General features: G+C 39.5%; 2 protein-coding genes across 2 annotated transcripts; both read left to right on the forward strand.

Annotated features, from left to right (window-relative positions):
- The first annotated feature begins 5,129 nt into the window (after positions 1–5,129).
- Positions 5,130–10,177, forward strand: LOC145766111 (zinc finger SWIM domain-containing protein 3-like). The gene is made up of 5 exons (XM_082577770.1): positions 5,130–5,380; positions 6,017–6,131; positions 6,699–6,927; positions 8,144–9,511; positions 9,784–10,177. Exons 1-5 carry the CDS (start codon positions 5,130–5,132, stop codon positions 9,969–9,971), a joined length of 2,151 nt encoding a protein of 716 aa, XP_082433896.1. The 3' UTR covers positions 9,972–10,177.
- Positions 10,178–10,475: 298 nt separating this feature from the next.
- LOC145767506 (uncharacterized) lies at positions 10,476–12,185 on the forward strand. Its single transcript, XM_082579339.1, has 3 exons — positions 10,476–10,631; positions 10,787–10,939; positions 11,098–12,185. The coding sequence occupies exons 1-3, from the start codon at positions 10,592–10,594 to the stop codon at positions 11,472–11,474; spliced, it is 570 nt and encodes a 189-aa protein (XP_082435465.1). The 5' UTR covers positions 10,476–10,591; the 3' UTR covers positions 11,475–12,185.
- The last annotated feature ends 2,294 nt before the right edge of the window (positions 12,186–14,479 follow it).

The following is a 14,479-nucleotide window of genomic DNA, read 5'->3' on the forward strand; positions in this document are numbered from 1 at the left end:
TAATATTGATAAGGCATTTTGGTTACAAAATTAACTTAGATTACACGATTCGGCTATTACAACAAGGATAGTATGAAAGAAAAGGCCCAGGAAAAATCCACTTTTGCTCACATGACACGCAAAAATAAACCTAAAGAAAAAAAAACTAGTGAAACTTTGCACAGCAGAAAATAGTGGCGTTAGTGCAGAAGTTTTCCGACTCGTGCCCAGAACATTATGACGCAAGAAGCCACACGACCTCGTTCGGTGGAAGTTAATCAGTTATGCGGCGTATTAAGCAGCTACAGGGCGCTTTGACTCTTCAAGCGCTCGTCGTTGGTCTGATGAAAGCCTTTCAGAGTGACTTCGCTGAAAATAAAAAAGCCTTCTAAACCGCAGCTATAGTTCTCAAATGGCGAAGAATTATCAAGATAAAGTGATTAAGCTTGACGATCGACGCTAAAACTACTGTGTCCGCCGTGAGGCTTAATTTGTCCGCCGAGATAGCTGATCAGACCAGACACGTTTGTCCGCCGACAACAAAAACGAATTTCGAGGCCTGCATCCATCAAACTCATTCCCTCTGGAACACCAGCCCGAGACGTATCCTACGCACCACCGAATCAGTTGAACATAATTGTCAAATGTAGAACTTATATAGGCATTCTTCTCGTCTTTTGCTTTGAAAGAGAAAAAAGTGCCTACCATATATAGTGACGTCATGACCGGTCAAATAGTGTTTCAGATTCAAAGACCGGAGCCGGTCAAATAGCCACTGCCAAAATTTTATTCAGTAAACCTGTCCATTTATTGTTTTTTGCTTTTTTTCCACCACTACAAGCCTGGCGCCATAGTTGCAAGTCAATATTGAAAGAAGTACCGTCAACCGGGGTTACTATGATAAGATTCAGGACATTTCTTTGCCTCCTCTCTCACATGTTGCTCAAAAAGGGTCTGTTTCTTGAATGAGTAACACTTTGGTCCTAAGCTTCTCAATAAAATAGAAAAAAATCATTTTTATGTTTTCACACTTTTTTTTATTCAACTTTAAAAAATTATCGTAGTAGCCCCTGGGTTGGGGCTACTATGATAATACATTGTAAATACCTAAAATGTTCATTGTAGCCCTCCCTTAGGGCTTTTCTGATAGATTTTTGCATTAAACAAAACATCACAGCAATAAAAAACATACAGTAAGTGTCAAAAAAACATTGTTAAGCACAGCTGCAATAATCGGAGGCACTCAATCCACCATTGTCTCTGAGGCAAATTTTGTGATACCACAAATCACAATTATCACATCCCTCCCAATCCACATCTCTGCTTCTACCTCGTGGAGGGTCCAAGAGGTTGCAGATGGCGCAAACTTGCCCTTCAACTTCACTGAAATCATTGGGTTCTGCAGCAGCACGTTTGCGTTTTCTTGCATCAGATCGAGATGAATTTAAATCAGCAATATCACATGATGAAATTGCTGCTCCTGGAGTTATCTTGGGACCACATTTTCTTGATGCTGTTTGTCTTGGTAAATATATTCCTCAAGCATTGTGGCGACTGCATTACCAAGCACTTCTTGAACTGGCTGAGAATTGGCAGGTGGCAGTCGCTTCAGCACTTGCTCTCGGTCTTTTGGGAAAATTCCACAGGCTTTAAACCCTGAGACCAAATTTTGAGACCAAATAGCTACAAAACACAAAAATGTATAAGTATGGTTCTATTGTAGTGTTGGGCGATATATCGAATTTTCGATACGATACGATATCTTTTCAATAGCGATATTTATTTCAATATCGTTCGATATTTTAACTATTGCAGCCCTAACTCGTAACTGCAAACCCCTACAAAAACGTTGCCCAGGCCAAACGGCAAAAGTTGAAATTGCCTCGGCAATTGCTGTGAACGTTTATTGCGAAAAAAATTGTACCAAAACATGTAAAACGAAAGCGAAAAACATACTAGAGTAGTCTATCCCAACGGCACTGTTTGATTTGTTGTGATGTAATAATACCAAAAGTAGCGCTAAAGCAAACAACGCGATACGCACGCTGTTACGGTAATTCACGTTGAATAACTCACCGGGAGGGGAAAGTAAGTTAATTTTGGGTTGATTCAACGTTCGAGTCAGCAAAAATCGATTTAATTTTCCCGGTGGGTTATATTGCGTAACGATGCCCAATAAGAAATTTACGTTTGTTTTACGTTAATTCGACATCTAGCGACGTTGAATTACCATAAAATGACGTTAATTGCTCAACCAAGTACCGGTAACAAATTAATAGCTCTCTGCGAGACGATTGCCTCGATTTACGTATGCACTAACATAATTTCGACACAATTGGGATACTGCAAGCAACACAAAGTCTGTTTGATAAAGAACTAGCTGTCAGAATCGGAATCATTAGATGCTGTATCGGAGCACGAGGTTGTCGCGTCATCACTGGAATCGGACACATCAAGCGGCTCATCGCTTGGCTGTAAATCTACAGTCTTCGCCGTTCGCAATGAAGCGTCCACGTTTGGCGGCTTTCGTGCTTTGATACCCATCCACACGCCTCTTTCGCAGAGCTCCATCGGGGTGTTGACTGAGAAGCAAATCTGGCTGTGGCATAACGACTGGGAGGAATGTCTAACCCTAACCTTACAAGCGCTTGTTTGGCATCGGCATTTTTATTGCCGACGCTAATGCGCCATTCATGCATCTGCGTCGGCAATTGCCGACACTAATTTCGAAGACTGAGAAACTCTTTTCTTAATTAGAACAAAAATATCGAAAAGTATCGAAATATCGAGTATTTTTTCAAATATCGTATCGTTTTGTTTTTTTCAATATCGCCCAACACTATTCTATTGCATGTTTTAAGGCAGTGGCTATTTGACCGGCGCCGGTCTTTGAATCTGAAACACTATTTGACCGTCATTACGTCATTATACCATCACTTTTTTTCTTTTTCTCTTTCCAAGCAAAAGACGAGAAGCGCGCTGTATATAACTTCTAAATCCGACTATTTGGTTCAACTCGTCACGTGGCGAGTGCGATACGTCGCCGCCTCCTATTCTAGAGGGACTGAGTTCGATACCACGCGCAAGCATTTTTTTTTTTTTTTAACTAAATTTTCACCCGAAGTGCATTTTTGTAGTCAATTTTTAATTTAAGTTGCATTACATTTACATACCATTAATCATTTTATTTTTCGTCATTAACGCGTCAGGGACGAAAAAGATACTAACTACAAAAATCGATATGGACCTTCCAGCACGATAATGAACGGGAAAAAGTGGCAAAACCTTGAAGGTTTAAAACGTGCCTGAATGAAAAATTATGTAGTAGGCTATAGTTAGCACGGCCACAAACGGAAAATTACCCAGAGAAATTCTCAAGTTCCAGCAAATTAAAAAAACTCTAACTTTATTACTCACATTTGAAAAGACATAAAAAATTGGGCTGTAGACAACTCAAATTAAAAATTGACTACAAAAATGCACTTCGTGTCAAAATTTAGTTAAAAAAAAATAGATAAAAAAGAACGCTTCCGGGTAGTATCGAACTCAGTCCCTCTAGAATAGGAGGCGGCGACGTATCGCACTCGCCACGTAAGGAGTTGAATAAAATAGTCGGATTTAGAGCTTATATACGTGCTCTCGTCTTTTGCTTTGAAAGAGAAAAAGAAAAAACGTGCCTTGTATAGTGACGTCATAACCGGTCAAATAGTGTTTCAGATTCAAAGACCGGCGCCGGTCAAATAGCCACTGCCATGTTTTAATTGGAAATACAGAAATGGACTAAACTGTGAACTATGCAAAAATTGCAGATAAACTTCCGAAAAATGTGCATGAAGCTACTATGATAGCATTATCATAGAAGCCCCCAAAATCAAAGTAGCCCCGGTTGACGGTAGCGGATAAATCGATATCGATAGTCAAACAAAAAAGTAGAGAATTATCCGATTTTGATGGCCTCTCAAAAAAGTATAAATATTTAATTTCAATAGCCTCCCAAAAAAGTAGAGAATAAAGAATAGACTAATCGATATGAAACGCAATTAAAAAAAATACAAATCAAGTACCTAGCCTATATTACCGGTATATCTGATTTTATAATTTTAGTGATCGGTATTGTTCGATTATCGTTTTTCTCACATAAGCGTCAAAATATGCTATGATATCTTTGTCCGTCGTGTGTTTTAAGTAGAAATAAAGGCTTGAAAAAAGTTGCAAAACAATCGTATAAAGAAGATCAATTCAGTCAAAAAAAAGTAACCATAGTGGTGGAAAAAAGAAAAGACTTGGACCTAATCAATATTGAAAAAGTAGAGAATAGCGATTAGGAGCCGATACTTGCAACCCTGTCTGGCGCCCTTGGTTTTGTTCACAACATCTATGGGTAGCTACACCTACACCACTGCCTACAAGATATTGTATGTTTCTTACGTTTAGACTTATAATTGTAGTTTATTGTCGGATTTAACAATGCTTACGATCGAGATTTCGACTTAAGCTGGGTTTAGACTACGTGCGTTTTCCGTGCGTAAGCACTCCGACAATACGCATCGCTCGATCCATCACACACAAGTGATTGGGACCGTTTACATTGCGTACGTATTTCGTGCGTTAGGTCTCAGACAATCGCAAGCCGTCGCAAGCGATCCGAACTGAGTGGAAGCTGAAGCTGTCGCAACGAATCCTAGGTCGCGTATTTGCTAAGTCAGTCTAGGTAGTTTTGCGAAAAAACACCGAGGTAGGTTAGTTTTTTGTGAAGTATTGATAGAAAAATTGCTTTTTACATCAAAAGTGACTTGTTGGGCAGATTTTGCTGAAGTTTAGACTTTTTGAAAGGGTTTTATTGTATTTTTAAGCAAGATAGATGTCTCTCAGTAGTGTTTTTCTTGGTCAAACTTAATTTATTCGAAGTGGCTATTCTTACAACATATTGTAAAACTAGCCTCTGAAGCTATTCTTACAAGCACCACTCAAGCAAGACGTTGTTTACTCGAGCAAGACCTTAATGCGCTCAGGCGTTTCATCCGACGACGCTCATACGTAATTTCGCGCGCATGCGTATTGGCTTGTGCTGCACACTTGATCGCAGAGTGGACCGCGGTAGTTGCTGATTTTGCTGATCGAAACTACACGTCAATGAATCCATCGTCATCATGATTACGAAGGGAGCATTATATTACAGTTTTGAGACACTTTCTTCGGCTATTAAGCAATGGGAAAAAGAAAACTTTGTCAATGTTTATGTGAGAAATTCCATAACAATTGAACGCGCAAAACGACGTCTAGCACTTACATCCACAAAAACCTGGAATGAACAGTTGAAGTATCGTACAATACAGTATGCTTGTGTGCATGGAGGAAAAACACCCAAATCATGTAGTCAAGGAAAAAGACCAAATCAAAGGTAAGTAATGATGGTTTTGTCCTTGGTGCCCATAGGTTGAGCTACTCATGTAGCCTATATGCATAAGTTTTGCTAATAGATTGAGTTTTGCATAAGTGCAAATTGCCTACATTCCTTATGAATGCTGAGAACTTAGCAAAATGCATATATTCTGCTGAACCATTCCCGCATGCTGTCTATTGTAATTTCCATTGAATTGTCATGCCCAGAATTATTCCTAAGTTGCATTGAATTACCGTAGGCTACCCATTAGTTTTGTCAATTTCCCCATAAGTTACGTCGAATTTCTCATCAGCACAATTTGTCGAATTACCCGTAAGTCTCATGGAATTATCCATAAAGACATGTCTTATGGGTCTTCAACGCAGCTTTTTGGCAATTTGACGTGACTTGTGGGTAAATCGACTAGATTTATGAGAATGCTTGGCTGAACTTGTGGTAATTCAACGTGACTTTATGGGTAATCCAGCCGGACTTATGGGTAATTCAGGTGGGCTTATAGGTAATTGGATGCAACTTATGGGCAATTCGACATGACTTGCAGGTAGGCTACTTCAACGTGAGTTATGGCTAATTCAAGTGTACTTATGGGTGATTCAACACGGCCTATGTCACCTCATCTTTGTTGTTTTTCAGTACTTTTATAAAAGGTTGTCCATTTGGAATCAAAGTAAATGCGACGTCAGATGGAAAAGCGCTATGCATCACTGAGATTAGTAATGTCAATGATCATAATCATGATTTCAATGAAGTAAGTGGAAATAACCCTTTGTAGTAGTCATAGCCTTTGAGCTATGGTCACACTAGCTCTGTATATGATGAGGCTTTCATCAGAAATTATGTGAAGGATAAAAAAGAGCAATAACATTAGGGGGGGGGGGTTAATCGGCTTTTTTTTTTCAAATTCAATTTTAACCGAGGTTTTAGGATACAACAGTACATTCTAAGAACTCTAGTAAAAAAAATTTGAAATTTCCGTCCAAAACCCCCCTCTATCCAAAAAATTACTTTCCGTGTACAATTGCATTTTGATTATGACACTTGAAGTTCAAATATTGTTTGCTACTGTACTAAATCACGTTAAAAATGTTGCAAGACAGATTTTCTGATCTTGACTTCATCGTAAGACACGGTAAAGTGGTCATTTCACTTTGCGCGCATTACTACGCACATGCTGAATATGACCAGTTTGTGCGAAACTGGTCATATTCAAGCCGTCGATTCACCAAACCTGGTGATCTTGCCCATCTCTGTGGGTTGGACACCTGTCAAATGATATGTCGTTTTCTTGATTATGTGCATATAAATTATTTTTCAGAATGCATTTAATTTGATGCCTAAACAACGAAGATTAAATGAAACAGAAAGCAGTGTGATCGGAGAAATGCTTGCCACCAAAGCAAATAAAAAGTTGGTACAAAAGCACATTGCAGCTTCTACAGGAAAAACAGTTATTCTTAAAGATCTGCATAATATTGCCGCAAAACAGAGACCTTTGTATGAAAACACCTATGATGAACTTATTAATGAAATGAAGAAAGAAAAAGGTTAGTCGACAGACAAAACTTTTTTGTCTGTTATACAAGATATGTTCATGCTAAATAGTAGAGATGACTTTCCATGTGCAGTATGATAAGTAGTGATAGAATGAGCTCCGGTTCCGGTCAAATTCTGGCTCCGTGCTGGAGGTGATGTGACTCCGGCCTAGAGCCGGAGGTGTGTGTGCAAGCTGTGGTCAGGGTCATGACCTTGGATAAATCTTTTTTTTTTTGCATCATTGTAGTACTGCAGCAATGCAAGAATAGGCTACCAGGTTGCCTGTAACATTGGTCAACACCGCAGGCGTATTTGCAATCTATAGGTCGCTGCTGCAGATTCATTGTCACATGATATTGTGTGTGAGCATTCTTCTTGAACCATTTCAGATATAATGTCAATTAAGCAATTCGCGATTGACCTCTCGCTGTAATGGTTTAGACTGCAGATGAATTATTTCGATGACGTGGGTTCAATTCCCCCCATTGCTAGTTCAATTTAAAGTGTTGACCGCCTGGTTTACCGGTCAATAGACTTCGTCTACTGCAGCGAACTGCGGATTACCAGTACGCACATCATAGTAGGCTACACAAGAAAAATATCTAATTTTCAGACGTTTTTCTATTCAGAAAACGTTTGTCTAGTATAACCAACACAGAACCCTACAACGTGTGGAAAATTTGCAACATTGAGCTATAAAGGGTCAATTGAGAGTATTTTTTGCTTCATTTTCTTCACAAGAATTCATTCTACTTTCCCAACCTCATGCTCCAAAAATTTTTGTTGCAACATAAGGCGCTATGGGGATTGTAAGATTGAAAGCGGGATCAAGGAATTCAATCAAAGGTCTTCAATATCTTGAAACAATTCTACATTGAGTGGATAGAAATAGAAAACATTGCTAAATTTGAAATCTACGTAAAAGTTTACTCCTAATGGATCCTTTTAACGGACCCTAAGCATTGCCATGTGGCATCTGCCGCATCTTTTAGAGAATTGGGTGAGAGTGGTATACAACCGCTCAGTTGGAACATTGATTATATGATGTAAATATTACCAAAGGCATAAACATCCTTCCTCTGGCCAATAATTAGAATAACATAGAATAGAAAACAAATTTCACTAAAAGTTGATGTTTTTGCTTTTAAATCTGATGTAGTCTGGCCCAGGATTGCCAAGATTCTTGCTTTGTAGGGTATACTAATCCTCAGTTTATTTTCATTTTAGGTGTCGCAGTAGATGTGTTTGCAGATGATGACAAACAATTGCAGGCGATATACTTTCAAACGAAAGACATGCGGGAAACCTTTGCGGCATATCCCGAAATGCTGCTGATTGATGCAACCTACAAACTTAATGACTTGAGAATGCCATTATATGTTATGCTGAATGTTGATGGCTTAGGTCAGAGGGAAATTGTGTGTCTGTGGCTTGTAGCCACTGAAGACAAACTGACTATCAGCAAGCTGTTAACTCAGTTTAAACTCCACAATCCAGCTTGGGATAAAGTGGAGGTTGTAATGGCTGACAAAGACATGACAGAGCGGGATGCCATGATGAAAATGCTACCTACTGCAAAAATTTTAATTTGCTATTTTCATACCCTTTGCACTTTTCGTACAGAAGTTTCCATGGAAAAATTAGGCATTTCTTCAGCCCAAAGGCAGGTATCACTTGAAATTTTAGGAAAACTGGCAAATGCCAAAAATGAGTCAGCTTATAAGTTAATGTATAACCAATTCGTTGAAACAGTCCCAATTGCTGTCACAACATATTATAACGATAACTGGCATGCTATTCGACATCAATGGGTGGATGGACTGAGCAACTTAAAAGCTAATTTTTTGAACATAACTAATAATCGACTGGAATCCATCAATGGAAAGTTGAAAAGTGTCATAACAAGATACTCAGGAATGACCATGTTTTTTAAAGATCTGATGGCATGTATCCAATCTCTTTCCACCGAACGTGACCACAAAGCGTCAAATGCTTTCCTTAAGGTTCCAATGGATGCGATTTCAAGTGTGGCAGAGAGACAATACCAACAGCTACTGACACCATTTGCATATATTCATGTGCAACAACAATTCAAGTTAGCGGAAAAGGTTGTCATGTCAGAGATTTTGAATGATTCTGCCATAGTAAAATCTCGTGTCCATGGGGAATTGGCAGTCACAACAACAGCATGTCCTTGTGGATTCACATCATCAATGCTGCTACCTTGTAGGCATGTCTTGGCAGTTAGAAGGCAGCTCCATATGTCAGAGTACAATCCCAATCTTTGTTCAGAACGGTGGACAATGCAATATTTTCTTAAATCCCATCGCCTGACAAGAAACTCACTGGACAACGGTCCTGCATCCACATTACCAGCTGTTGAGATTCTTAACAAGCCTCAAAGAAGATGTGTTTTATCAGAACAGCAAAAGTATCGCCGGGTTCAAGATATTTCCCAGAAGATTGCGTTAATGATATCTGAACAAGGAATGGATGAATTCCAATACAACCTGGATAATTTACGACAAATTGCAGAGTTCTTGCAGGAAGGAAAGAAATTCCAAGTTGTGAACTTTTTGGGTCAAACTCAGAAAGGTAGGCCTATAATTATATGCTAGCACTATTTACTAAATCAGAAAAGCTAGACTACTTTTTCAAATATCTGAAGAGATATGGGTTAGTTACTGCAACTTGCGTCGTGATTTTGCACTTTTGCAGTCAATTCTTTTTTGAGCAATGATTTTTATGGCGTTGAGCTATCCAATAGGTGGGCTAATATGTACTGCATGCGCACTAATTTACGATTATACAAGGTTGCAGATGCTCAGTAATTCTGCTTTTGTGAACAACTGCATGATCCTTTTCAGGCACTGATACTGGAAGTGCTGCTGCAACATCTTCCAGCAATGATCCTGGAATTGCATTTCCTACGGTCTCAAACAGTACTTTACAGCACACACCCGGTGACGTCTTGTCGACCGTTGATACCAGTGCGATTATGATGCAGACTCCGTCCAGTTTTGTTCAGTCTTTTACAAGTATGTGCTGTTTCTGAAAGCTTCATTTCTGATTAGTTGTCTTTTTTTTCTTGCATTGCATGCTGCGCTTACACTACGTTTCATGTTTCTTAAGATTATAGCACGGTCTGCATTATTTGATAACTAATAAGTTTATTGACAGGTGATGCAGCATTCTGCAAATAATCATCGAGAAACACCTAGCAGATTTTGATAGATACTGGATTGGTTGGCATTCGGTAACCACGCCAGAAGCATGTTTTGGCTGCAACAAAATCTTGTTTTCAAAAGGTTAATGTAGATTTGTTGACACCTCAAGTGCTCGCTTCCAACTCAAAATACGGTATACCACAATATCTACTGCCAGTGCACGTATTTACGATTATACTACATTATGTTCCGCCCAGGACCGTAACCTCGTCAGTTTGGTCCCCATTGCAACAGTGCAACATATCCAATAATTGTCCAGTAAAGACTCGTGCAACGCTTCTATTGTTTCTTCATTGCTCAGAGGTGATCCTTTTCAGGCACTGATACTGGAAGTGCTGCTGCAACATCTTCCAGCAATGATCCTGGAATTGCACTTCCTACAGTCTCAAGTAGTAGTTCACAGCACACACCCGGTGACGTCTTGTCGACCGTTGATACCAGTGCGATTATGATGCAGACACCGTCCAGTTCTATTCAGTCTTTTACAAGTATGTGCTGTTTCTGAAACATTCATTTCTGATTAGTTGTTTTTTTCTTGCATTGCATAATGCACTATGTTTATTAATTTTTTAATAAAAACGTTGAAATAGTGATGTTTTCTACGTTGTAGCTTATATTCGATTCTCGTTGTGTTTATTAACAGATGATGCAGGATCAATTAAATTTCCACCAAAGATGACGAAACGTGGCAGGCCAAAAGGAGCTGGATTGACAGTCATTGGGTTACCACGCAAGAGACAAAAAAAGAGCGGACCAATTCCATTCAGACTGAAGTCGTCTTTTCAGAAAGAAGCAGGTTTGTTGCATTTATGTTTGTGTGACTTCATTTTTGTTATAGCCTACGTTAGTTTAAAAAACTACACTTTGACTTCTGTGGGCCTGCCTAGCCGATAGGCTACGTCAAAGCGTACGTAGGCTACATCAAACAAAGTCACCCATGGTCATATTTTTCAGCAATACTCAGTTGGTTTGTCGATTCTGAGGTAATAGAAGAGGTCTTGCGTCCATTCAGCGATCGACTGATCGAAGAAAATGAAATTGAAACATTGCCCGAAAGAATTCCAATGAAGTGTTTAGATGAAAACATTGCCATTGCTTCTGTGCGAAGACATTTTTCTTTTGACGGTTGGAAGTTGATGGAGAACCTACTGACCACTTTGCGAAATAAAGGCCGCTGGTTGTGCACCTCCTGTTTTTTAGATCTTGATGCAGGCGACAGCAGCATGTGCGACTCGTGTCTGGATTGGCACCATCTGAGATGTCTTGGTAGAACAATGCCGCCAAAAACGAAGTCTTGGTTCTGCAGGAAATGCAACCTTATGGAGAAGTGACATTGAATGTTCAGGTGATACTGCAATCTCGGTTTGTCAATCAAACCAAGGATATGTAAACCGTGACCTACGAAAAGACTTATTGGCCTTGACGCGTTATGCTTGAAACTTGTAACATTTGATAAAAATCGTTTCTTCAATGGTCCTCACATAAAACGCTAACGATGTGTTCTTGAATGACTAATGAGTCCAATCCTGGCATTAAAAGTTCTGATTCATTAGGACATTTAACATTCTTTGGGAGAGCTGGCTGAAAGTCATGGACTAGTACAGGTTTGTAATGTAGTTGCTGCAATATACTACGGTCCAACAAGACCTTCAACAGTTCACCAATATTCAACTATTTTACTGTTTCCAACTTCACACAATTAGTATATGTTGAACTCTTTCATAGCAAATGGTAATACAGAACTTGAAAATAGCAAGTAAAAGGTAGCTCGAAGCTGCAGTTGTTTTTTTTGACTGACTCACCAGGAGCTGTCATCAGAATAAAACAAACCTAAATGTGGTGAAATAGTCTATTTATAGTAGAAGGAAAGAAGAAAAACTGGAGCTTCAAACTATCAGCTACCTTATACTCGCTAAATCCAGATTTGTTGCATGTGTGTAGTATTTACATTTCTTCACTGTAATCTTAGGCTATGGCATAAATGCTTTGATTTCTTATGGCAAAAAATGGGTGATGAAGATCCATAAGTTTATAACAATAAAAAATCAATTGTTTATTGTTGAAGTGGTTGGCTTCAGTTGAAGATGCCATGAGATCCATTGAAGAGTACGAAGCAAAAGCAGGAACGAAGCTTGTTGTTCAGAAACGAGCATACGCTGTTAATGTTGATTTTTAACATCCTGTCATTGTAATTCACTAGTGTAATAAGTGTTGATATTCATACTACAATAATAAGCCTTTTCTTTGTTGACAAAGATTCTGAAAAGGTTTCTGCAAAGCACAGTGTTTTCACCAAAGTAGAGGTTAGGCATCATAAAAGAGGAAACGGTTTACTAACTGCAAAAAATGCTATAAACATATGTAAATGTGTTCTGTTTCATCAACTTTTCATCTCGTTTCTTAAAGACACGCAGTTTTCAGGTGTAAAAGCTTTGTTGATTCAAAGTTAGCCTAGCCTACTTCACTGACCTCTTTTGTATTTTTTCCATCTAGTTTGCCAAATCCATACGCCTATGTGGTGTTATTGATTGGACCAAGTGACATGTCCAGCAGTAACCAAAGGCAGGGTTTGGGTCACAACCAATGTTTGTTTTGAGACAATTTATTTTTTACCATATTCACGTAGTAGGCTTGGTGGTTTTCAATGTTACGTAGTCTACAGTACCGTATATTATTTCTGTAGGCTACTATCATAAGATGGGATGATCATAAGATCATAAGATGATCATAAGATCTCCGACACCAGCCACCATCCAACCGGAATGCATTTGCCCAGGAAGGCCTGGGTGCGGCTCAACCGCCTTCGTACTGGCGTCGGACTATTTCGCTTCAACATGCACAAATGGGGGATGGCTCCATCCGCGATCTGTGAGTGTGGCATGGAGGAACAAACCGCAGACCACACCATCTGTAACTGCGCCATCTACCATGCGCCAAATGGTGTGCGTGGACTGCGTGAACTGGATGACGAATCAATTCAATGGCTGCTCGACACCTGCCCAAACATTTAAACCGCGTCGCCGCCACTGCCCAAGGGTGGTAAAAGGCAGAGCCCCTCGACCCTTGAAGTGGCGAAGAACAAGGTTCAAACGAAGAAGAAGAAGAAGATAAGATGAAAATTTAGTTGATTGTAACTCATCTTAGATGAAGAGAATACGATTGTTGCATCGTTACGGCCAAGGCATTTGCCTCTTGGATGCAACTTACAAGACGTCCAAGTATTCCCTTCCTCTATTTTTTCTTTGCGTCAGAACGAATGTTGGTTACCAGGTTGTTGCTACGTTTATTATCCAAAATGAACAAGCTTCGGACATAGCAGAAGCACTTTCTGTTGTAAAAGGGTGGTCAGAAAACTGGAACTCTTCGTTTTTCATGACCGATAAATGTGAGGCGGAAATCAAGGCCATCGAAAGCGTTTTTTCAAGTTAGTGAATTGCATTAACATTTTCGTTGCTTGTGTGCTGTCTCCATTGCTCACGCATTTGTGTCGTCACTGTTAAGTTGCTACTGTACTTTACCACTCAGTGCCCACGACTTCTTGTTCCGCAGATTGCTACGTGTTACTCTGTGCCTTTCATCGCGAACAAGCCTGGGAAAGGTGGATGAGGAAAAGTGACAATGGCGTTCGCGATGATAAAGCAATTGTGCTGACATACTGGACGCAATGAAGAAAGCAACTACATAGAACAGACTTGTTTGCAATCAAACCAGGCGACAATGAGCGATTGGCAAACGCGATACCCCCCTATTCAGGGATAATATGCGTGTCTGTGACCGCAGGGGACCTGGAGCCGAGTTGTTTTGCACGTTGATAGCACCATGCAGTTGCAAGCAAAGTGGGGCGTGTTGTCACAGCACGATTTCCATGTGATAACCTAAGCGTATAACCACAAGTTTTCAATGGAAGGCATAGTTTTCAGTTCTCTTTCGTACAAGCAGTGAAGGTTAATAAATTTGTCACCACAGCAGAAATTATGAGGAGTACCATTGAATTTTGGGCAAAATCAGGTTTTATAACTAAACTAAAAAATGGTCTGGCAAACTAAGGGCTATGATCATAACTGATCAGAAAAGGTACCATTCGTTAGCTTTAAGCCTGTTCTTTTCATCATACCAAACAGATAAGACATGCAAGTAGAGATGTACACATGGTTGTTGAAACCACGTGATTTCATACCACGGGGCGTGTTGTCACAGCTGTGACTACACGCCCCGTGGTGTGCATTTTTAATATTAAGAAACATAAAAATTATTTATGCTTATACAACGAGGTAATATGCGTATTTGTTAAAATACAACGCTTTTTTAGGTAATAAAAATTAATATTAGATAATGA

Source organism: Aplidium turbinatum, chromosome 3 (genome assembly GCF_918807975.1).
Source record: "Aplidium turbinatum chromosome 3, kaAplTurb1.1, whole genome shotgun sequence".
NCBI lineage: Eukaryota > Metazoa > Chordata > Ascidiacea > Aplousobranchia > Polyclinidae > Aplidium > Aplidium turbinatum.